Below are 25116 nucleotides of genomic sequence, written 5' to 3' on the forward strand. Positions count from 1 at the left end.
GCTTTTCCAACATGTATTTCCAGAGATATAACGATTTTAGTGTTTTTCGTCTTATTTTTACCCTATTTTTTCCTATTAAATTTTTGGATTTATACAAAATCATATACTGAACATTAAATTCGAAGTCCCGGCTCGTTCTCGCTCGAAAGCTCGACAAGTCGTCAAGTCGAAGCTTCAACGTCAGCGTGTTTACGATTGCGCGTTTTACGCTGCGCGTGAAAGTGTTCTTTCTGGCTTCTCATAATTGAACTCATAATTGAGTACTCTGTGGTACTTTTGAAGTTAAAAAAAAATGGCATTTGAGATTTAGCCTAAAAAGATTCAAAGCTTTAGGTAAAATTCTCACTGGATGGAATCATTATGTTTTTGAAAAATTAATTGCACAAATATATTTCTCGGAGTTTCATCATTTTGTAAGAAAGGCTCTATTTCACCTCTGGTGATATTAAATCGGGTTTTTTAATGATCGATAACAATAATCTCTACTTTTGGCGAACAGTAAATTGGTTCCACTTTGACAGTTCAAAATTAAGGCCGTTTTGCGAACCACTATTCAGCACCCAGATAAAAACAACCGATTTTTACCGATATAGTCTGTGAAAATAGATAATCTGACCCAACCCAATTTAATCGGTTTATTCGTAGGGATACTAACTTGGAGACTAATAATCTTACTCCTGACGCATACCGACCGGTTGGTTGTTTTTGATTACCCGATTTCGTAGGGTGTTTCGTCTGGTCGAGAACTGTAATTTTTTTACGATGAAGTCCGCCCTATTATTTTACCCTTTTTGATCACCATTTCTTCCAGCGTGTAAACTTGTTACCGCCACCCCACCACAAGTTTGACAGCTCTCCCTTCTACGCCCCCTCTTCGACGACGACACGACACGGTTGACAAATCATTCCATCAAATTAGAGAAAGATTTTTCACTCTGTTCTTCGTCCGGCGTAAATAGTGTGTTATTTTTAGTGTTTTCACAGGTTTTTAGTTTTGTAATGGTGAGTATCCGATTGCTGACGATGTGGTTGATGATTTTTCGAAGTAATTTAAGTGCCTAAAGAAGAATCTGTTCCGGGAAATTCCTCCCAACATCTCCGACCATAAAACCCTTCCGATGACGTCATCGAGCCTACGATGAATACTGATAAGATTTTGACCCCGATTTCGCCAGATGCAATTTATGCTGCTGTTTAGCCGGCAGGGCAAGCTCCGCCTGCAGAAGTGGTACGTGGCCCATCCGGACAAGGTGAAGAAAAAGATCACGCGCGAGCTCATCACGACGATCCTGTCTCGGAAGCCGAAGATGTGCAGCTTTCTCGAGTGGAAGGACTGCAAGATTGTGTACAAAAGGTTGGTTGGATATTTGGAAGCGAGTTGTTTTGGAATTAATGTTGGTTTTCTTCTTGCAGATATGCCAGTTTATACTTTTGTTGTGCAATCGAACAAAACGATAACGAGCTGCTCACGCTGGAAATCATCCACAGATACGTAGAACTGCTGGACAAATACTTTGGAAGTGTAAGTTGTGGCGGTTGCATGCCAAACTAGACTTGCTTTAATCTATTTTATTGTTCAGGTTTGCGAGCTGGACATCATCTTCAACTTCGAAAAGGCTTACTTCATCCTGGACGAGCTGCTCGTCGGCGGCGAGATCCAGGAAACGTCCAAAAAGAACGTTCTCAAAGCGATCGCGGCCCAGGACGTCCTGCAAGAGGTCAGTACTCCAGACGATACTTACGATATTTGACTTCCCAAAACTTTCTTGCCTCAAAACACACGCCACAATAACTTGCCTTGCCAAGCTAAACTCTTGCTTGTTGAGCAAAAGCTACCAGAAATCAAACATGCCACACATGCATTACACAGTTTTAGAGACACAACAAACAACATGTCCTGTCGTGTTTGTATCCGTCCGTTTTGAACTTCATTCGCGTTACTTGCCTTTAATTGTTAAGAATGTTTTTATTTTCTAATTATATTTATGTTTATCTATTTTCCTTCCGTTAAAGTTTTGTTTACGTTTGTGTTTTGTTAAATTATATGTTTTGTGATTTTGTTGATATATTTTATTCTTGCCTGGAACCAAATTTGAATGATCTTTTTTGTTTTAACGCTAACAAAATCCTTCAAAGAAGCCTTATTTTACTAGAATAGGAAACAAACATATTTTACACCCTTAGAATAAGCTTTTAGTGCGTTAGGGAGAGCTATAACATCATAAAAAGAGGCATACAATATTCATCTACCCGTTTAGAATTTAAGGCATTTTCGATAAAGATAAAACAATAACCAAAAGTAAAAAACAAAAAAAGTAGTTGCTAGAAATATCCAAGCCAAGAGCCAAGCGCGCGCATCTTCCACATCCCACCCCCAATCAGAGACCCAACAAACCACCATTCTTGCATGAAATCTGCTGCGTGATCCGCCGACTGCTAACAAACCCTGGAGATTGGTGCATTCTTAAAAAAAAACAAAACCCAAATTGCTTCCCCGGGGCTGTAGTTTTTTCCGCCCTCTATTCTTTTCTGCTGTTGCATGAAACAATCGTGTCAGTTTTGCTGGGTGCTCGACTAGAAAAAAACAATGACTAGAGTAGGTTCGGCGAGGTCCGTCCTTTCCGCGTAGAAGCTCGATAGAGGAATGTGACCCCTTTTGCGCATGTTTATCTTGTTATGGTTTGTTGGTGCAATTAGCTGGCGAATAGTTTCGTTTACATTCCACGCTTTTCATTCGTTTTAAACGGCTTTTGTTAGTTTGTAAGTGAGGGTGGAAGTACTACCAAACCGGAATTTAGCAAGAGGAAATACTCTGCTATACAACGAGATCTACGGTTTACAGATTGCCACATACATTTGGAAGTGCCAGATTTATTAGATTAGAAATAAAATTATCTGTTGTCCAGATTTTGCCAGAATCTTACCATATATTAGATTTCAAAATTTTGTTCTAAAGTCTTTATTTCAATCAAGAATATAGCAAATTATTCAGAAAATATAATAATATATAATATATAATAATACATAATATATAATAGAAAAGTGTTGGCTAAAACTAGTGAAAAAAGTTGCCTTCTTTTATTAAGTAACGCATAATTTGGGATTTTTACCCCCCCCCCCTCCCTTTTTGGTAACAAATCGTAACAGATGAGCTCCCCCCCCCCTGTAACGCGTAACACAATGTCTTTTTGCAATTTTTACGAGTGCTTATCTGGGTGCTGAAAAGACAGAATGCGTAACGTGATTTCTGAATGATCCCCACTGCTCCTCACTAATACAACTGCAACTACAGATGTAAACATAAACAAAGTAGAAGGCTATGTTCAAGCTCAAGCGTGACATATTTTTTTTGCTGCTGAAGTGACTTGTTTTGAAACAATTTGGAGCTGATGATATGAATGTTTACGCTGAAAAATTAAGTTCTTTGCGTTTTGTTTTGTTCGTAGACTAAACGATGGGCGGCCAAAATAGTCCTTCTTTGTTTTCAACGTGACGAAAAACGTGCGTCAGAAGTGGGAGGAATTTTGTGAATCAGAAGAGCAACTGAATGGAAGTTACGAAACAATTCGTAAACAAAGGTTTTGCATGAGATATATCGCTTATTAAAATGTTAGCGACGAATTATGCCAATCTCGATTTCAACCCTTTTCTTAAGATTTGTTGACTTTGAATACCTGAAAAGCTCGACGCCCTCGACCTTTTTATTTCTGACAAAATAAATTATAGATCGATTGCAATACTTGCCACTTCTTGGCATCATTTCTCAAACAATAAATTGGCTCCGCTTTGACAGTTCTAAATTGAGGCCGCTTTGCGGTCCACTATTCTGCACCCAGGTGTTTATATGCAAATTTAGCGTTACGTAACATAATTTTTCATCACCCTCTCCCTCCCCCAATTTTCGTAACATTTCATAACAGACGCCGACACCCCCTCCCCCCCCCCTAACTGCGTTACGTAATAAAGATACGCTCCCTTTGCGGCAAACTCGCAAATAAAACCAAATGAATACAAGCTGACGCAAACAAACAAAACAGGCAAACTGTCAAACAGTTTGTTTGTTTGTCATAGTCTAATACCTTCCTCACCGTTTTGTTTCGTCGACGTCTGGTTTTTTTTTCTTTAGCGGTAGTTGCTTGTGTCAAAATATTGTGATTTCGGACATAAATCGAAATACAGAGAAACCTCTTTTTACGTGGTGGCGTTACGCTTTTTATTATGTCGATTTCTGTAAAACCACACTGAGCAAAACTCCCACAGCGCATCGAAGTGTTTCGCACATGATCTGACCCTGCTGTATGAATCGCAAAACACTTGAAATTGCGCTGATTGGCCATGAAATAATTTCAATACCCAAACACTTGAATTTTAAATGGTGTTCAAAAATAAAAGTACGTACAAGCGATATACAGGTTCTCGCTTGCTAGTCGTGCACGCTACCACTGCGCCAGCCAGCCAGTTGAAAACGGAAGAGTTTTTTTTGTGCTAATCGTTCTAGCATCGCTTCTAGCCTTCGATAAAAGTCGCGCTAAAATCAATCAGTGGAACACATTAAATTCAAGTGGAAAATGACGTTGACTTTGAATAGTGCTTGTTTTTATTTATCTATCTTCGTCTTAAACAGACTGTTTCCTAACAGCTAATTAATTTCTTAAAACTATCTTTCGTCATATTTAAAACAAAACGGTCAGAAACTACATTAAACAAACGACAGCATACATCAAATGGTTGGTTGTGTCCATACACAGTATGGTGCAGAGATAGACGAAACATAGACGGATTTCGACGAAGGTTACGTGGTGGAACATAAACGATCAGAAGTTGAGACAATTTTTGACAGTCCAGCCTTTTCGTCAAAAGATCGAAGATGAACAGCTGCTGCATCCTCTGTCTCCTCTTCAACAGCGTGTCCAGCCCCAACAGACGACGGCGATCATCGATTGATGTCTGCTCCGGCGGATTCCTCCACGGCAGCGTGCGTAATGCTAGTCGCACAAACGCGCGTTGCACCCTCTCCAACCTGGCGATGTGAACATTGTGATATGGTGCCCACACATGGGCAGCATACTCCAACTGGCTTCTGACTAGGGCACTGTACAGAGCCTTTAGAGCGTGGATGTCTTTGAAGGCAGTCGTATTTCTTCGGATGAAACCAATTGTAGCAAACGCCTTAGCCGTGACGGAAGTGATATGCTCGTTGAAAGTCATCTTTCTGTCAAGAGTAACGCCAAGATCCTTAACAGAACACACCCGGTCTAGCAAGGATATTCCCATCATGTATGCGTGCGTGATTGGGCGCAGCTTACGGTCGAATGTAATTACTTGACACTTTTTGCGTTGGCCTCCATCCCGTTTTGATCGCACCACCTCATGAGCGAATCAATGTCACTTTGGAGAGCCAGGCAATCGAGCGGTGAAGTAATTGTGCGATAGAACTTCAAGTCATCAGCGTACAAGACCTTGTCGTTCTTGATCCAGTGGCAGAGATCGTCGATAAACAGAAGAAAAATTAGTGGGCCCAGATGACTACCCTGCGGGACACCAGACGGGATCATGAACAACCCAGACTTCGAGCCACCGAGTTTAACGTAGGCTGAACGAGAAGTTAGGTACGAGTGCAGCCAAGTCGTGATCCATTCAGGAGTCCAAGCCTTCGCAGTTTTTCAACGGCAAGCTGGTGCGGCACTCTATCGAACGCCTTCGCAAAATCCACATAGACAGCATCCACCTGGCAGCGACTCTCCATACTCCTTAAGACGTCGGTGACAAAGGTCATCAGGTTCGTTGTCGTAGATCTCTTGGCCATGAAACCATGCTGACAGGTAGATATTATTGGTTGCACGGCACGGGATAAAAACTTATGCACAATTTTCTCGAACACTTTGGGTAGGCAGCTCAAAATGGAGATTGAACGATAATTTTCCACGTTGTGCACGTTCCCGGACTTGTGAATTGGCGTGATCGAAGCTACCTTCCATTTAGCAGGGAACACACCCGATTCGAGGGAGCGGTTGAAGATAATGGCGAGCGGGTTTGCTAGTGTAGCTGCGCACTGCTTTACAATGGACGGAGGGATACAGTCCGGGCCAGGTCCTTTGGAGGCGTCGGTAGAGGCCAAGACCTTGCGCACGTCTTCCTCCGTGAGACACACCAAGGGCATGTGTAACTCGTGCGGCAGGATCTTGTCCAGGGACTCGTTGCTGGTTGTAGGTTGATTGGCGCTGTAAACGGTTTTGAAAAAATCTGCAAACAGTTGTACAGAATCGTCTGGCGTTGAGGCGCTTGAGTCACGATACACCATGTCCTGCGGAATCCCTTTGTCTTGCTTCCGCTTCTTCACGAATGCCCAGAAGGATTTTGGCTCACGCTTCAGGTTCGATTCGATGCCACTGATGTATCCTCGGAAGGCAGCTTCTAAGCTCATCTCGTAGTGCAACTCTCGATCCGCCAACTCCCTGCCCAGCATTTCCGTCGGATGTTTAAGGAAACGTTTCCTTGCTTTTCGCAGCCTGTTGCGAAGATTACGGGTCTCTCGATTCCACCAAGGCTGGTGGCTGTTTGGGTGCGGACGTCGATGCTTTAGAGGTACAACCTCCCGGATAATTTCATTTAGCTTGTCGTAGAATCGCTCAACGATGTCATCAACAGATCCAACGAGTAGCAGATTAGCCCAGTCCAAGCTTGCAATAGAGTTGTTTAACGCCATGGTGTCGCAGTTAGCAAAGTCGTAGTACGTTCCGGATTGTTCGGCAGCGGTCCCCGTTGATTGCGTTTCGAGAACTAGGATAAACGGCCTGTGATGTGCGTCAACCTTGAGAATGGCCCGAGGTGGTTCAATGAGTTGGAATCGAGACGAGTCGCTTACGAGGGCCAGATCGAGTAATCGTCCATTTGCGTTCGGAAGATCAAACATTTGCTGGAGGCCAGTACCAAGAACGTCCTCAATCAGAGCAACTTCCTGTTCAGTAGATTGGCCGCTGGGCAGGTACCCGTTGATGTCTTCGTCGAAATGCCAAGTGAGATTCGGAACGTTGTAGTCGCCAACGACGATGACTTCATCAGGACCTTGCGCCAGATCGCACAGTTGTTGAACACACGATGAGTGCTGAGTGTAGATAGTTGCATCTGAGTTGGGAGGAATGTAAACACAGCAGACGAATATCGTCTTTCCAGGCAAGGGGATACGCACTGCGATCTGCTCAAGCTTCTCGCCGCCCCGCAAATGAATGGGTTCCGGGTGAAAACGTTTTTTGACACCGATCAAGACGCCGCCACCTCTCTCCAAGACGCTTGTTTCACGACTAGGATCGGCACGATAAAAGGTATAATCCGAAGAAAGCTCTGAGTCCACAATCTTCGCATTGAGCCACGTTTCAGAAAATGCGATCACGTCGTAATCACATGAGCTCAGCGACAGGTGCAGTTGATTGGTTTTCGTTCTTAGTCCTCTAACGTTCTGGTAGTAGATGGTTAGCAGTGAGGAGTCACGACGGTCCACGGAGCCGGGGCGTTGAGGTTGAACATCATTAGCGAGTTGACTAGGGACGGTGGCTGACAGCGTCGAGGCGTTTGCGATTTGAGTCGCCGACGGACTGGCACACGAGCTAGAAGTTGGACGGACATCAGGCAGGAAATGTTGCGATCGAGAAGGGTACTTGCCGAAGGGCGCCGGTTGAGAGACCCCTCCCCCGACACCGACACCAGCACCAGGACGGCTCTGATGGCTGCGACTTGCAGGGGTTCTCAAGCGTTGGCGTGGTGAAGACGTGGTGGCGTCGTGTAGATCTTAAGATCAATTTCAGGTGTTTTCCTCATCACTTAAAATAGTTTAAGACAGTGGGACACGGCGTGTTTTCTGGGCAACCTTAAGGAGAAAAAATAGTCATCGCTACTTTTTTATGTGCCTTATAGGAAATTTTCTCAGCTTTCCAATGCTTCTAAGAGCGAAATGTTTCATCGGGAAATTTCTGAGATATCTATATTTTAAGTTTTTTGTTTTAAAATCCTTGATCATTTATTGGAAACTTTTAAATAACAGCTGAAAAAACTTATCAAATGATGTGTTTCATGTGTCATTTACTCATTAAAATGTGCAAAATAAGACAAGAAACAACTTTGTAGAAGGTTGCAAACCGCTTAACATTTTGAAAATGAAGTTTTAACCGATTTTTTGAATATGTGAGATTTATTCAGAAATTAAAATCATAAAATCATTAAGCATTAAAATATTATTTTAACAAAAACAAATAAATTATTACATAATTGTTGTGTACAAATAACACCGGTCTGCTCTGATCCAGCATGGAATTAGCTGATACAACCGATTTTTGCAGGTTTGAGATTGATGAGGTTTTTTTCCTTAATCAAACATTAACCAGTTGCATAGATACAAAACATGTTAATGTTTAATAATCGAAATTGAACTGCAAACTACTGTTGCAAGCTTTATGAGAAATACTTTTCATTTGTATAAAATTATTGTTTTAGTTTTTTTATTAGATAATCAAGGAATTAGCAATATTTTAGAAGTTTTTAAGACTCTCATCTTCAATCTCATGTTTTTAAAAAATGTTTTATTTCCTGATTTTTGTTCAAATAGTTTGGAAAGGAAGTTTCTGTTTGATTTTTTGTTGAAATGACAAATAATATTGTTCGAACAAAAAAAAAAAAAGTTTGTGACGGTGTTTTCAGCATTCTGAATTGGAAGACTCGAGTTTTATTGCCACTTTTTAAGTGCATTTTCAAAAGTAAACATTATATAAAATTTTATATTTATTTTAAACTCATGGAAATATGACTTTTGAAGCTTGCAACAGTAATATGTAGTACAGTTTCGATTTTAAATGATATTTGTATTTATGTTCCTGGTTAATGTTTGTTTAAGAAAATATCAAATTTATTCATTAAAATTCAATAATATCATTCACAATCACAAACCTGCCAAAGTTTCGGTTGAACAAGCTAAATTAGAGCAGACACGCTAGATTTGTACACCAAAAATATGTAATAATCTAATAATTCTTGTAAAAAATATATTTTAACACTGTTTTATCATTTAAATTTCTGAATAAATCCCATATATTCAAAAACTCAGACAAAACATAAATTGAAAAATGTTAATTGGAATGATTTTCAAAATTAGCAATCTAACCTCATTCTCGCGTTTTCAATCCGGATCTCAGAATTTTAAATTAAAAAGGCAACTTAGCAAAAAATCAAAAAGTCAATCGATAGAACTTTTTATTTCTTACCTCCTGTTAACTTTATTTTATTCCAAAAAATCACTTTTCTTTCAAAAAATCTTAAAATAATTTTCATTCCCCTTTGCACTTATTGCGCAAAAACGTAAACGTAACCTTGCACCAAAGTTCTCCTACTCGAATGTAGGTGGCGAATCGAGTTTTTAGCTTTGGTTTTGGGGGCCTATTGAAAAAATATATATTTCGGCATTTCAGTAAAAAAAAACTTGATTTTCGCAAATTAAATTTAAAATGAGCCTTGCAACTAGACGACGTGCCATTCGAGCAACGTTGCTAACGGATGGGCTTAAAAAATCGATGATGGTTTGGGTAAATATTTCTGGAGTTTTTTTTTAAAGGTCCAATAAACCAAATTTTCAGTTTTTGCTTTTTGAGTGTTTTTTAATATCCAAAAAGCAAAAACTGGAAATTTGGTTTATTGGACCTTTAAAAAAAAACAACTCCAGATTTGCACTATCTTGCCAAAGGTAGCAAAAAATTGGTATTTCGGTATTGTTGTTAAGTCATACTTAAAAACATTGTTTTCAAAATTCAATTATTCAATTCAAATATTTATTTGCAAAGTTCAAAATGTTCAAGTTTAAGCTTGCGCGTAGACATTTAATTTCGCTTGGCTTTTCTTCAAATTCCGCGTCTTAAGCTGCTTTCCAAATAATTTTCTCAAAATTTGCCTTTAAAAAGTACCCCCCATTCAAACTCCATTTTTTCCACTTTCTCTCTTTTACTTTTCTCTCTCTTTTTACATGTGTCGTCACACACACACAAACACCTACACACACTCAACTCTAACCCCCTCGAATCGGCGTCCACACTCGAAAAAATTACACCTAAAATTCCAACAGGATCTCAACGAAACACTCAACTGATAGTGGCTGAACGTTTTTGGTTGGCTCTGCCTCCCCCCCCCTTTTCTTCCCGATTTGTTTACGAATGGCTTTTTTGACAAAGGATTTTCTTTCTTTATCTTTTCCCTCCCAATGTTTTTCTCCGCTTGTCCTCCGCGCACTAAAACTAGAGGGAGCTGGATTCTTAAATAGCAATTTATGTAAAAAAAACAACAAATAGTTCGTTAAATAGTTACATCGTGCTGTAAATAAGCCTGGGATTTCTCGTTTCATCGCGCGGGTTTTAGTGACCACCTTTCCGATAGCAGATAAGTTCAACCGTTCATCACAGCTTTTGTCGCAAAGTCCATCGCGCTGGGAACACTGCGCTAGAAAAAAAAGGTAATCGGTGCTGCTGGGTGGATTAATCGGTACTCATTTTTGTTTATCTTTTTTTTTTCATTTCTTTTCTTTCGCGCTGCTGAGATTTGTTTCTCTCTCATTTCTATTGCAAATTTGGCCCCATGTTTGAACTTTTGTATTGCAGGTATTAGATGAGGATGATTATTTTTGGATTTACTAACACGCGTGAAAAGGAAAGGAATAATTGGAAACGCGGTGCGAAAATTGCGAATGAAAAGCGTGGAATGTTGCGCAACGTAGTAATGATGATGCATTTAGGAAAGTCTTGCCGATTTTAGGTCGTAAGGTTTGCTTTAGGGTTAAGAATACTTTCCATAATATTAATAGAAAACATATTTTAAAAATATAGATATTTGAATTTAATTACAACATTTTACTAGAGATAATCAAAAGATAAACTTCATCAATTTGGATAGCATTTTAAGCCTAAGATTGACAAGCTCGGTTATGACATCTATAAAAACTACATACACACTAAAAACAAAACACTGTTACACGTCCTACAATATACAGTATACACATTGAAAAAAATTTACTTCTGTTCAAAAGAGACAAAAACCAATAAAATTACTCCAAAGAAACCACATCTTTCAGTATTTACTACTTTTTCTTGAACTTTTCCGTATATCCTTCCTGTTTCGTCGTGTAAACAACCTGTTTGTTTACGTTTTTTCCCTGTTTCTGTCAAACGTTCGAGTCTGTCAAGTACACGTCATCCACAAACACTTACACTGAATATCCAGCGAAAAAAAAAAACGTAAACATTGACCTCCGCAACTGTCAACTTGCATAGGGAGCGTTCATTTATTACGTAACGCAACTTGGGAAGAGAATAAAATGGAGTTACGTAATACATTCTAAAGTTTGACTCGCGCATGCTGCCATCTGTTGGCGAACACGTGAAGTGGAATTCATTTGACGTTTCGCAGGGACAATGTTTACAAATTAACAATCTTCACACGCGTTCACAAACACGTAACAGGCTGATGTAAATAAAGAGTTAGGTTAGAATTTAAGAAAAAAAAGTATTTTAGTTGAAATGTGTAAATCAGAATTTTCTCGGCAGATTTTCACTTCGGGAGTAACAACTCTTTTCAAAGTAATGTCATCAAGCATGTCATCAAACTATTCATTGTTCATAAGGTTCTAATCACACTTATTTCTTGTAAATAGCCTCACGCAAAAAAAAAGTGGGAATTTTTGGTTAGGTTCCAAACACCGTGTAAATATGCCTGCTTTGGTGGAGCACATACACACACACTGAGTTAAATTTACACATCACTTTTTTCTTCTTATAAATGTACCACCCTCGCACTCCAATTGTTTGATTCGTATGTATTGTTTTGCACCTTTTCTCTATTGTTGTTGCGCGCACCCCCTCACAACAACAACAACAACAACAACAACAGGACGAGACGGTAGACGGCGCGCTGCGAGAGATTGGACTGCTTTGAGAGGAGAGAGAAAGAGATAAATCTGAGAGGGAGAAAAGGCAGCGTTTCTGTTACCCACTTGTTCAAATTTCTCAAAATTTTATTTTTAAGTGCATTTAAAAATAACAAGTGTCATTCCATTCTTTTGTGTTGCCATGTTTTGATCAAATTTATAGGATTTTTTTCTTTTTTTTGTAAACAGATTTAATTATGTACATTTAAATAATCATTCATAAAGCAATGAATATCAATAGCAATACACCATTTATAACATTTTATCACAGACTTATCAGACTTGAAACTCGAACATCATAACATGATTTTAAAATAACAGCCGCTTTAAAAATCTATCGCTTGATGACAGAGTGCACACTGGAAAGAAATTACTCTTTATTTTATATTTGATAAACTTTGATCTGCTGTTGTTTGAAAACGGCCTGATAAGTCTGTGATTGTAACACTTAACAACACACAACAAGGGATTGCAGCGATTGTTAGCAGTACAAATCTAAACCGAGTGAAATCAGGGAACAAAGTATTTCGTTATAAGAAGAGTTGTTAGAATTTGAAACAGAAAGATGCAATGAATAAATCAACTAACAAACCGTACTTACAAGCACTTGTTTGAACTAATTGCACTGTTGTTTTTTTTTCTTCTGTAGAGTTGTTTTACCTTTTTTGTAGAGTAGTTTTTTTTCGGTGGTTGGTTTGACATTTTGGAAAATAATAGATTTAGTGGAATTTCTAGACAGTAGCAGAGTTTGAAATCGAGACTGGTAATTTTGTAGAGGTGAGTTTGTTTGATTATTACGAAATAAGTAGAGGAAATTTGGTTGTTGGTGAACTATTCCATTTTTTTACTAGAACATAACAAAAATCCGTCTTTTTGTGGAACTTTTTTTTCAAAATTTGTAAATAAAAACATAGAAAACTATTCGCAAACAAACTTTTATTGACAATAAATTTTTCAAATTTACTCTCAAATCGAGCACTTGTGACAACGATTGTGACTCTCAAATTGTAATATTTGAACGCTGTTTGACACTCACACTGTTTAGCTGGTCCTAGCCAAGTTAGGGAGGTTCAATAAAAATTATAAATTTCCGAAAAAAAGTAAAACAATTTACAGTGTATACCTTTTTGATACAAAAAAAATCCAGCCTAACATTTAAAAAGGTCGTATGAAACTTTAATATGTCGTTTTGAACGTGTCTGGACCAAAGAGCCCATATCTGAAAATATATTTTGTGAAATCACAAAAAAACTGGATAGTTTAAGTCAATAAAATGGCCATAAAAAATAAACAGAAAAGCGATAAAATGTACATTTCTGGGTACCAAAATGTTGAAAGGATATCGTCTAACGTCTAAATTTGTTAATTTGTGAATTCGATAATAAAAATATTTTCAGACAGAAACACAAAATAAAAATATTTCTGAATGTTACATTATTTATGATGTAGAGTAGAGTGGGACAAAGGTGCGCACCTAATGACAATCGTTCTGTCACCGGTGACCATACAATATTTTGGATTCGTTGTATATGCCAAACACTTTTGAACGACATTAAACATGTAATATTAAATGCAATTTGGTGTAAATTCTCAACAAATTATACGTAAAAAACGTGATAAAATCACGTTACCGTCGGGACGATAACGATAATCTATCGTTATCGTTATCGTTATTTCGATAATTCTATCGGCGATGATTTTATCGACGATAATGGACGATAACTTATATTTAATATATTTCTAAAATTGACTTAAAACCAAGCAAATTGTCTTAAATTTTCAAGCTTCCTTGAAGTAAATATTTTTTTGATAATATGGTAAGTTTCAAAGTATAAATTCAAAAAAAATCACAAATACCCTATTTTTTAAAGTACTCTAATTTTTTTAATTTGCAATATGGGTATCAAACGATTCGAAATATTGCATGCATTTGCACTGTTTTGAAGTTTTTTTTTTAAATAAAATACTCAAAGTTTCATACCGTATTTTCTCGAAAACTCGAAAAACCATTCAAATTTTTTTATGTATTTCAACTGTTTTTTAATGTTTAAGTTTTTTAAGTTTTTTAAACGAAAAACTTAAATTTAAACAAATTTCGTATTTTCGCGAAAATATTCAAATTTTTATAATTTGCAATATGGGTATCAAACGATTTGAAATTTTGCATGCATTTGCACTGTTTTGGAGTTTTTTTTTTTAATGAAATACTCAAATTTTCATACCGTATTTTCTAGAAAATACTCAAATGTTTATAATTCGCAACATAGGTATCAAACCATTCAAAATTTCGAAATTTGTGAAAATTTGAGTTTTTTATTCAAAAAACTCTAAAACAGTTAAAATACATGCAACATTTTTCATCGTTTTATAGCCATGGAAAGTTTCAAAGTATAAATACGTAAAAATAAAACACAAAATACTTAAATTTTTATAATTTGCAATATAGGTGCCAAACGATTCGAAATTTTGCATGTATTTTAACTGTTTTAGAGTTTTTTGAATTAAAAACTAAAATTTTCACAAAATATTGTATTATCTAAAAAAATACTATTTTTTTATGACTCACAACATGGTTATAAAACGATTCCAAATGTTCCCTGTTTTTTGACTGTTTTAGAGTTTTTTGAATGAAAAACTCAATTTTTTACAAAATAACATATTTTCTCGAAAATACTATTTTTTATGGTTCACAATATGGTTATCAAACGATTCCAAATTTTGCATGTTTTAGAGTTTTTCGAATTTAAGTATTTCATTCGAAAAACTCTAAAACAGTTAAAATACACGCAAAAATTTAAAATCGTGTGAAACTTATATTGCGAATTATAAAAAATTGTGTGTTTTCGAGAAAATACGGTATTTGGTGAAAATTTGAGTATTTCATTTAAAAAACTCTAAAACAGTGAAAATGCATGAAAAATTTCGAATCGTTTGGTACTTATATAGCAAATAATAAAAATTTAAAAATCGAGCGTGGACAATCGGCATACCCCCTAAAGTGTCCACGTGGTTTATGGATGGTCCCTTAGAGGAAGCTTAGAAATTCAACATAATTGGATTGGCTTTAGTCATACGGTTTTAGTCCAGACACGGTCAAAGCCGTCATTTAAAGTTTTCATACGACTTTTCCAAATGTTTGGCTTGTTTTTTTCGGATCTCAAATTGTTTTGTCTTGAAAGGCAAACTGATCAACCCTTCATTTGCGTCCAAGACCGCTCGGTCGAAATGGCACGAAGGTAGGAATTTTTGAAAAATGTGGTTTTTGCGAAACAAAATTAAAGTTGAGCCCGATTAGAGATTTTTTTTTGGTTTAGGCTCTTTTCAAATGGAATTGCTGAAGAGAGTAAATATTGCATCATTAAATGACATTCGATGACGGAGGTACTTTCAATCGTGTCCGAGGGTTTCGGTTCTCTAGTTTGATTGTATGTATAATAATTTTCGTTCTAAATGACGATGGAATAGTTTATGTTTAGTAGATATGATTTGTGTTGAAACAGTTTTATTCATAAATGACGCATGATATTTAATAAATTCCGAATGTATAGAATTCAATGAAATTGGAAAAAACAACATTAAAATAAAAATATGTCACGAAAGGGTTGCCAAATTTGTATAGTCTATGGCCCGACTGGAAGGTCATTTTAACTCTCTAAGGCTCTTGCATAAATCACGTAGCATACAAATTTTTAATTTTTAACCCTTCCCCCTCTTTCCGTGGTTTTTTCTCCATAAAAAAGTTTAACTTTTTATGGAGCGTAGTTTAGTTTTTTTTACAATATATTTTTCATACCATTCGAAAGCGAAAATATTTTTTTTTAAATACTCAAATTGTTCAAAAAACAAATTATGTTTGAAAATGTGCAATTCTTTTTAGTTATTGTAATATCAGCATTAAATGATTGGTAGTTTTAGTACACTTTAGTACAAATCTTCCCTAGTTTTGTAAAAAATTTTAGCTAAAAAAAATTGACATTTAATTCTATGGAAAATTTAATGTAATTTTCGAATCTGCAACAACCCAGAAGAGTCATTTTTTCATTTTATAATCACATTGTTTTTTTCTAACTTTGCAGAGTTATTTTTTAGAGTATAACAATGTTCTACAAAGTTGTACAGCAGATGATTACACAAAATGTGTAGTACATTGTTTATAGAAATAAAAAAAAAACTTAAATTTTTAAACTTTTAAAATTGAGAAAAACAAAACTAATCCGAGGAAAAACGGAGAAAATACGGGACTCCCAAATTAAAAACGAAGAAAACTGTTAAAAAAATAACTTTTTGGATGTTTCGGTCTTCGAGAACACCGGTAGGTCACCTGGCCCAAGTATACCTTACACAGCTAAAAAAGTAGTAATACAGCTGCATGTAAAAGGCCTGGGTGTAAAATAAATATTGCATTATGTGCAATTTTATGTGATTTTACACCCTGAAATATGTAGCCCATCAGCAAGGGAAACCTACTTGACCGAAATGTTTAGCTCATATATGCGTTTATCCTAACAGCTTTTCATCGGTCTAATGGCCGAGTGGGCTAAGGCGCCAGTCCTTACTGTAGGTGCTGGGTTTGAATCCCGTCGGTTGCAACTTTTTTTTATGTTTGCAAAAATTGTACATGCAGTGTGTAATATTAAGTGTTTATATTGACGAAGGTGATGTGCACGCTTTTGCATGCGATTTTACCATCGGATTTTTTGCTGTGTATAGTATCGAGCAATTCCAGCTCAAATCACGAATATTTCTGGTACTTTTGTACCCGACCCTCTCCGATTTCAATGAAACTTTGTAGACATGTTATGTTATGTTGTTCAAATATTTTTGTATTTTGCAATTTAAAAATGACTGTATCTCGAAGCCGTTGCATCGTATCAAAAAGTAGTCAAATACAAACTTGTAGGAAATTGGACGGGCTTTCTGAAAAAATACACTGAAGTAAAAACACACGCCACTTCTATGATTTTTTTTCGTTCAATTTTTTTGAACAAGTAGCACAAGATGTTACAAAAGACTGACGAAAAATGCAGGATGGTATGTTTCTCATAAAAAAATACAAAAATCATTTACTAAAACTGTTTTTTTTAAAGTGGTCTAAACGTCAAAATTTTTAAAAACCGATAGTGGGAAACGATTTGCCATACAATGTTACATAAAAGTCTCTATATTGACTACCTTCTTAAGTCAAATCATTGGAAAGATACAGTGGTTTATAAATTTATGTCGAAAAAATAGGTTTTTTGGTGGTTTATGACAATTTCTATATGACAGACTTGATTTTTCAGTCTTATAAATATTTTTACCGGAAAGCTCGTCCAATTTCTCAAAAGTTTGCATTTGACAGCTTTCAATTGGGCAAACAGATGTGAGCTTAAATACATTGCTCATAACTGAAAATATCATATTTTTTTCAGTGTGGTAGAAACCTGAATGGTAAATAAGCTTACGCAAATATTAAAACGAGTCAAATTAAAAAGTTGTCCAAGGCAAACTTATGAGAAATTGGACGAGATTTCCGGTAAAAATCCTACGAGAGTGAAAAATCAAGTAATTGCCAAAAAACCTATTTTTTCGACATTTTAAATTTCAAGAAATTGCCAAAAAACCTATTTTTTCGACATTTAAAATTTATACCGCTGTATCTCAAGGATTGGACATAAGACAATGGTCAATATGAAGACTTTTATGTTTATGACATTTAGACCACTTTAAAAAAACAGTTTAAGCAAATGATTTTTGTATTTTTTTAGGAGAGACATACCATCCTGCTTTTTTCGTCAGTCTTTTGTAACATCTTGGGCTATTTCTTCAAAAATTTTGAACGAAAAAAATCGTGACATCACCTTAAAATTTGACTTTTAAACATAAAAATCAAAAAAATCTCATTGAAGTGGTGTGTATTTTTATTTCAGTGTATTTTTTTTTTCAGAAAGCCCGTCCAATTTCCTACAAGTAAGTTTGTCTTTGACCACTTTTTGATACAAATCCAATTAAGTAAAGCAACACATTAAAAAAAATCTATGTAAAACCGCATGCACATCATCTTTGTGTGCAGAAGCATGTAATATTGTATGAGAAAACGCGTGCACAAACGTGCATCCCGATTACCAAGTCCGCGCCTCAACCCACTAGGCTATCTCGCCGCTGTGAAAATGTTTGGATCAAGTTTGAATTTTGGAAGATCGGAAAAAAATATGGTTGAGACCGTCCATAAACTACGTTGGCACTTTTTTTCGTGGACAATCGTCCATTTGCAGTACACCTCATTTTTGATGTAATTTTACTTCAATTTACATGGAATATGTGAAATTACAGAGCAAACATGTAAATTTACACATTTTACGAGGTAATAATACACTTTTTTTGCAGCATTTCTAGATGTAATATTATTATGATTTTTTTACTGTGTAATGTTAAATCTCTTTTTAAAAAATGCGCCATTTGTGGATATTTCCTGGTTGAACAGTACAAACTAGTCTCACATTGTTAGATTTCCCTGAAAGCAATAGAGCCTGTTAGTGTTTGTGACGGTGAAGCCCAAATCTACTCTCAACAACGCGGAAGCTGCATGAATAATCTGACCCTTTCCAACTTTTTGCACCTTTCGAAACGAAACAAAAAAAATAGTCAATTCTTTGTCGCGAGGAACATCGCGTTAATTTGGTCTAGTTTAGTGCTATTGGTTTTTCGCCATTTTCCTAATATTTTAAACAACTGAGCTGCCGCGTTGCCCTAGAAGTTTCCCACCCTCTGTATTGATTAATCGCAACCACAAACAAGGTATGTAGAGAACGATTATTGAATGTTTGTATTGTTTTGTTTAATTGTTGTTACTGTTTTGCTCTTCTCAATTTCATCACTAGACAAAATTTTTAATGATACTAACCAAAAGAATGTTAACTTTTTTTTATTGCTAACAGTTTGGTGTTTTGTTTTAACGTCCTTGTTTTTGGTTACCAAATTTCACTAATATTTTTTTGGTTTGTGCTGCGCCCACTGTGTGAAGTGAAATGTTTGCACAACCATTTTTCCAACCTTCATCATTATAATAACGAATGCAATAACCGAAATGCCTTGCCTCTAATGCTCTCACGGCTGCAGTGGCTAATGAATGTTCCTTTTTTGATTTTTGTCAACTTATAATTTAACACAGAATGATACCAAAATTGTCCAAACATTTCCCAAAACACTTTCTTAAACTCTTTGAAAAAAAAAAAAAAACTCTGTAGCATAAACAATAGCATTCGTTTTTGTTGAATTCAAATTAGTCAAATATTATCTAATTCAATTCCTTTCGCAACTTTATTTTTCAAATACTTTAGGACGAAACACCGCAAGGGTTCTTCGAGGACCACGGCCTCGGGTAGAGGCCAACGCCAATCCGACGGCACCATCTAGCGCCCCAGCGAAAGCCAGTTGAATAAGTGTTGACAGCACAATCACAGCACAGAACAAACAAAAGAAAAAATCCACACACATACACAAAAGTCACACAATTTAATCTGTAAGCAAGTAAACATTGTAGAGATAAGGTCAACTTGTCACATTTAGCGTGTAAGATTTTAGGTTGTATGTTTATCGCGTTACCCCGACGGAGGATTTCAGACGGCATTTTTTTTCTTCGTAAAACTTTAATAGATTCTCAAAAAAAAAAAAAAACGAAAGCTCATGATCGATTTTAGTTGCCAAATGAATTAAATCTGTAGGATGTAGAACATATCAAAAAAGGGTTTCTTTTTTTTTGCTTTCAACGAATGCTTTAGACAACGCGGAAGGTTGTTCAGTACTTAAAAAAAACTGCATGGCTTCATAATCAAAACTTATCCTTTCTTCCATTATGTTTATTCCGAATCTCATTTTATTTTCAATTCAGTTGCTGAAAAAAAAACAAGAAGTTAAAACTAGAGGATGCGTTCTTCACAAGATCTAATTCATTTGAATGTGATAAGTAGTATTTTGATACCGACTCAATAAATAAAGTAAAGTGATCGCGTAAAAGTTAATAAAACCCTTCCCTTAGTTTTGTATTTGTTATGAACATTTGAAAGAAGATCCCAATTGAAGTAAGTGTCACAACAGCAATAATAAAAACGAGTTTTTTTTTTAAATTACGTCCGTCTTTCTGTTGTGCGATAATCGATTTCGAATTTACAGGGCGTAAAATTACTAAATTCAGAATAGAACAGAAAAACATCCGATGTGCCTTCCGAGCAACGACAATTCAGAAAGGACTCATTAAACCCTGTCTGACCAGTGCCAATTTTTTCCCCCGTTCGAGTCTTATGGAATCAGTCATGATGTTATAGAATTTCAAGAGCTCTATACTTTAACTCTCTACACTCAACCCCCCGATGGTTCTTTTCGTTTGACACTTGTTTAGTTTGTACACCAGTGTTGGTATACTCGCGCTCGCGAGAAAATCTTCTCTCTCTCGAGTTCTCGCCGCGAGTCTCGAGCTGCCGAGAGAAACTCACCAATTGCCCGTGCTCTTCTCCGCTCGCGAACGGGCTTTCCCGTGAGCCAGAATTGTCCGTTCGCGAGAAGTTGAACGTTTTAGAAACGAACAAAAAACAACACATTGATTGGAGTTACACCTCTATACCACCGCCTGGTTCGCATTCATAAGCCCGATTAACAAATTGCTAGATTGGGACGAACGGCTAGCCCGAGGCGCTCGTGAGCGCTCGTAGTAGAAAAGTACTACAAGTTCTCTCCCTCGCTCGCGAGCTAGAAATGCTCTCCTACTTCTCGCTCGAATTCCAACACTGTTTGTACCCCGTTGGTTGGTCAAAGTCAAACTAAAAAGTGACAAACTGTCACTTTTACACGGCGCTCACGCACACTATCAAAACAAATGTTTGGTAGTGTGTGTGAACTCCGTGTAAAAGGGGTGTCAAACTAAAAGTGACCCCGTTCGTTTGACAACAGTTGGTGTCAAACCACCGGGGTTTGAGTGTACAACCCAACCCCGCCTTTAGACGGGCTTCTATTTAAAAAATCGCCAAAAATCAATTTTTCAACCAATTTTTGATCTTTAAAAAGCATTGGAAAGAAGAACCCTTAAAATTTTAGAAAATTTATGTGTTGGAAGTTTCACTTGTTTTATGTGACTTTACCCAAACTTTGCCAATGTTTTCAAAAAAATGGCATTTCTTAGGTGTCAACTTTGGCTGTGTTTTTTTTTACTAACATTTCCTATATTTCAAGTAAAAAAAACTATGCAGTAATTTTTCTAGTGTCCCAGACTATGCCTCTACGCATTTATTAACAATTTAAATGATAATGGTGCCATTTTATAGCAGAAAATGTAAAAAAAAACAATCAGAAAATTGAAAAAGTGGCTATAAAAACATGAAAATCAAAATCAAACATAAACTAAACAAGATAAATGCCAATTAAAATACTAAAAATAAAACAAGAAAAACATAAAACAAGCGAAATAAAGTTTTTTGTAGAACAAAAGTTGCTCAAAATGACCTGAACACGGGAAAAATAAAAATTTTCGAAAAAAATTTGGGCAGTAGAAGTATAAGGCCTTTTGAAGATTGGAATTTGTTGAAAATTGTAGCATATTGTAATTTTTGTTAAGAAAAAAAATGGCGCCCGATTTAATTATCTACTGAAAATTACAACAAAATATACAATTTTAAAAACGATACGTTAGAATTCAATTTGAACTTGTATTCTTTGATTTGGATGAAACTGCAGGCCAAGGGTGCATGATACTGATGATACTCGTCGAGACGGTTAGAAAAAAGGGGCGCGTCAATGTGGGAAAGGGAGGTAATTTGTGATTGTAGACGGTATTGTTTTGATTCGCAACAAGTTGAGTCAACTGTTGTGGATGTACCTGAACATTGCAGAACGAGGTTTCTCTTTTTTTCCATTTCTGCTATCTTCTGTGTATTGTGTTTCACTGATTTTCTAACACGGTTTCGGTTTATTATCCTCCATTTGATTTCGATTTTACTGTTTAGATTCCACTCTATTTTACCAATTGATGTTGCTGTAACCGAGGCGTGCATAACCGATGCACAGAGCGTATGAAAAATCATGCAAACATCGAAAAATTATAGTGTTTTGGAATTGGGATGATGTCAGCTATCCGAAAAAAACGAAACTATTGGCACTACGCCCCCCGGGGCATGGCCTTCCTCTAACGTGGGATTTCTGCTCCAGCGCCTCTGACGAGACAGGAGAAACCGGGACCGACGTTTTACTTCACCATCCGATAGAAGCTCAGTGGATAAGGCGGGAATCGAACCCGCGTCTCAAAGCATCATCGGGATCGGCAGCCGAAGCCGCTACCCCTGCGCCACGAGACCCACAGCTATCCATTAAAATTAAAATTTCATGAAATTTTTTACAAAAATACGTATTTTTCCTATATTTTGAAAATGCATTTTTTTATCTGAAGAAAGCAAAAATATATTGTTATTGCAATCAAAAATCAAAATCAAATTATTCGCGCTAAGCATTGCCTTGGCGTTCTCGATTCCGAGATTCCTACTCGAAACTAAGTGTCCGAAGGCTTGATTGTTGAGGCAATTGCAAACCTCTTTTTACACCTTAGCTTCCATCCACCCCGGGATTCGAACTGACGACCTTTGGATTGTTAGTCCAACTGCCTACCAGCGACTCCACCGAGGCAGGACCCAGGGAGACGACTCCTACACTTGGACTGAGCTAACGACCTAACCTTTTGGTTAGTCCGGGGCCAACATTTACTTCCTCCGACGGAAGGCGTGATCAGACAAATCTCGTCTCGAAAAATGCCACCGGGACCGTCTGGGATCGAACCCAGGCCGACTGGGGTTATTGCAATATGGGTATCAAATGATCAGTTCCAGAGTTTTTTTTTAATAGGTCCTATAAACATATAAAACACAATATCTTATAGGTCCTTTACAAAAAAACTCTGATTTTTTAGCATTTCGAATGCTGAATATTTTTTTTAAATGCTCAAAATTTTCACAAAACTACGTATTTTTGAAAAAAAAACTCAAAATTTCAGTTTTTTACAATATTTGATACCCATGTTGTAAAAACTGAAACGTTGAGATTTTTTTTTATACATTTTGAATGTATTTTCAACATATTTTGAAAATACTTAAAATTTTCACAAAACTACGTATTACCGAAAAATTACTAAAAATTTCAGTTTTTACAATATGGGTATCAAACGATTAGCATTTTTCATTCATTTCGAATGTAATAACAACATTTTTTTCAAAATACTCAAAAGTTTCACAAAACTACGTATTTTCGAAAAAATACTCAAAAGCTTCGTTTTTACAATGTGGGTATCAAACGGTCGGGATTTTTTCATACATTTCGAATGTAATATCAATTTTTTTTGGAAATACTAAAAAATTTCACAAAAATATGTATTTTCAAAACGATACTCAAAATTCAAGTTTTCAGAAAATTTGGACAATTTTCAAAAGAAATTATTACATTCCAAATGTATGAAAAAATCCTGATCGTTTGAAACCCATACAAAAATTTCACAAAAATATGTATTTTCAAAACGATACTCAAAATTCAAGTTTTCAGAAAATTTGGACAATTTTCAAAAGAAATTATTACATTCCAAATGTATGAAAAAATCCTGATCGTTTGAAACCCATATTGTTAAAATTGAAAAATATATGAAAAAATCCCGATCTTTTGATATCCATACTGTATAAACTGAAATTTTGAGTATTTGTTCGAAAATATCGAAATGTGAAAATTTTGGGTATATTCAAAAAATGTTGTTATTACATTCGAAATGTATGAAAAAATCCCGATCGTTTGATACCCATATTGTAAAAACTGTTTTTTTTTTTCAAAACTACGTAGTTTTGTGAACATTTTGAGTATTTCCAAACAATGTCGTTGTTGCATTCGATATGTATGAAAAAATCCCGATCGTTTGATACCCATATTGTAAAAATTTAAATTTTGAGTATTTTTTTTCAAAAATACGTAGTTTTGTGAACATATGGACTATCTTCAAAAAAATGATTTTACATTCGAAATGTATAAAAAAAATCCAATCATTTGATACCCATATTTCAATAACAATAATTTTGAGTATTTTTTTCGAGAAACATTGCATTTTTAAAATGCAGGAAAAATACGTATTTCTAAACAGAAAACTGAGAGAAGAAATATAATCATCAATTTCGTAAAATTGTGAAATATACGAAAAAAAAACTTGGATTGATGTACAGAATAATTCTACTATTGATTTCTTACTATTTTGAATGTGTTTGCTTAAAATTTTAATTTTTCTTTTTTGAGGCATTTTATTCAAATTGATTTTTTTTAAATAAAAGAGTATGCAAAAAATTATGTTGTTTTTAGAAAACTAGAAAATTATTTTACTAATAAATTTTTAAAGGAAAAAGCTTAAAAAAGCAAATAAATTGTACAGATAACAAACAACAATATTTTTGAATTATTGACAAATGTCTCAAAATGAGTCAAGAAATTTAGCCAAAAAATATTTTTAAAATAAGCTTCAATAGTTTGAAGAAATTCCAAAAATAACTGTGTTTGTTTGAAATCATTTTATTATTTTTTTAAAGATATATGCATAAAAGTGCACAATAACGTAAGAATTGTTATTTTTGTAAAGAAGATTTGAATCCAAGTTTCGTTTAAATAAATTATAATGATGCCTGATTGATTTTTATAAATATATTTTTGTGATAATCAAATAAATCAAAAAAACACATTTAAAAAATATCTTATTATCCAAATAAATGAATCTTATTTGCAACACTAGTTTTTATTTGTTAATTTTAAAAGGATCTGATGAAAATAATGTTATGATTTTTTTCCGGGGCAGTGCAAAACCGAGGCGTGTCTGTACCATTTTTATATGGACAGCTGCCAAAATTGTATGGAGACTTGAATGAAAATAAAAATGGTCGAAATCGGCCGATTTTGTAGAGAGTTGCTCAGTTGAATAACAATCATTTCAGGCTACAAATTATTGAAAAACTTGTCTTTTTTCACATGTTCAAAAATTGAAGGGCTCGTACCGCTCCTCCGTCACGAGATATAAAAAAATCGGACCTCGGATTCAAGGTCAAAAGTTACACCTTAGGACAAAGTTTATCGCAAATCGAAGAGGGGTCGTAGCAACTGCCGTGTGAGTTGGTGGCCCAAATACC

General features: G+C 35.7%; 1 protein-coding gene across 4 annotated transcripts; it reads left to right on the forward strand.

The window, feature by feature from the left end:
• Positions 1-870: 870 nt before the first annotated feature.
• LOC6039165 (AP-1 complex subunit sigma-2) lies at positions 871-19958 on the forward strand. 4 transcript variants are annotated; one of them, XM_038252684.1, is made up of 5 exons: positions 871-1002; positions 1176-1354; positions 1414-1522; positions 1581-1718; positions 19273-19958. In XM_038252684.1, exons 1-5 carry the CDS (start codon positions 1000-1002, stop codon positions 19315-19317), a joined length of 474 nt encoding a protein of 157 aa, XP_038108612.1. In that variant the 5' UTR covers positions 871-999; the 3' UTR covers positions 19318-19958. The 4 variants fall into 4 exon arrangements, with proteins under 4 accessions (XP_038108612.1, XP_038108623.1, XP_038108633.1 ...); XM_038252695.1 differs by lacking the exon at positions 19273-19958 and adding an exon at positions 11917-12556; XM_038252705.1 differs by lacking the exon at positions 19273-19958 and adding an exon at positions 10276-11095.
• The last annotated feature ends 5158 nt before the right edge of the window (positions 19959-25116 follow it).

Source organism: Culex quinquefasciatus, chromosome 1, assembly GCF_015732765.1.
Source record: "Culex quinquefasciatus strain JHB chromosome 1, VPISU_Cqui_1.0_pri_paternal, whole genome shotgun sequence".
In the NCBI taxonomy this organism is placed as follows: Eukaryota; Metazoa; Arthropoda; class Insecta; order Diptera; family Culicidae; genus Culex; species Culex quinquefasciatus.

Bases quoted from the DNA above. Each gene is read 5' to 3' on its own strand.
- LOC6039165 (XM_038252684.1), top strand. The intron at 1,355-1,413 runs GTTGGTTGGATA...TTCTTCTTGCAG, and splicing joins TGCAAGATTGTGTACAAAAG to ATATGCCAGTTTATACTTTT. The intron at 1,523-1,580 runs GTAAGTTGTGGC...TTTATTGTTCAG, and splicing joins TGGACAAATACTTTGGAAGT to GTTTGCGAGCTGGACATCAT.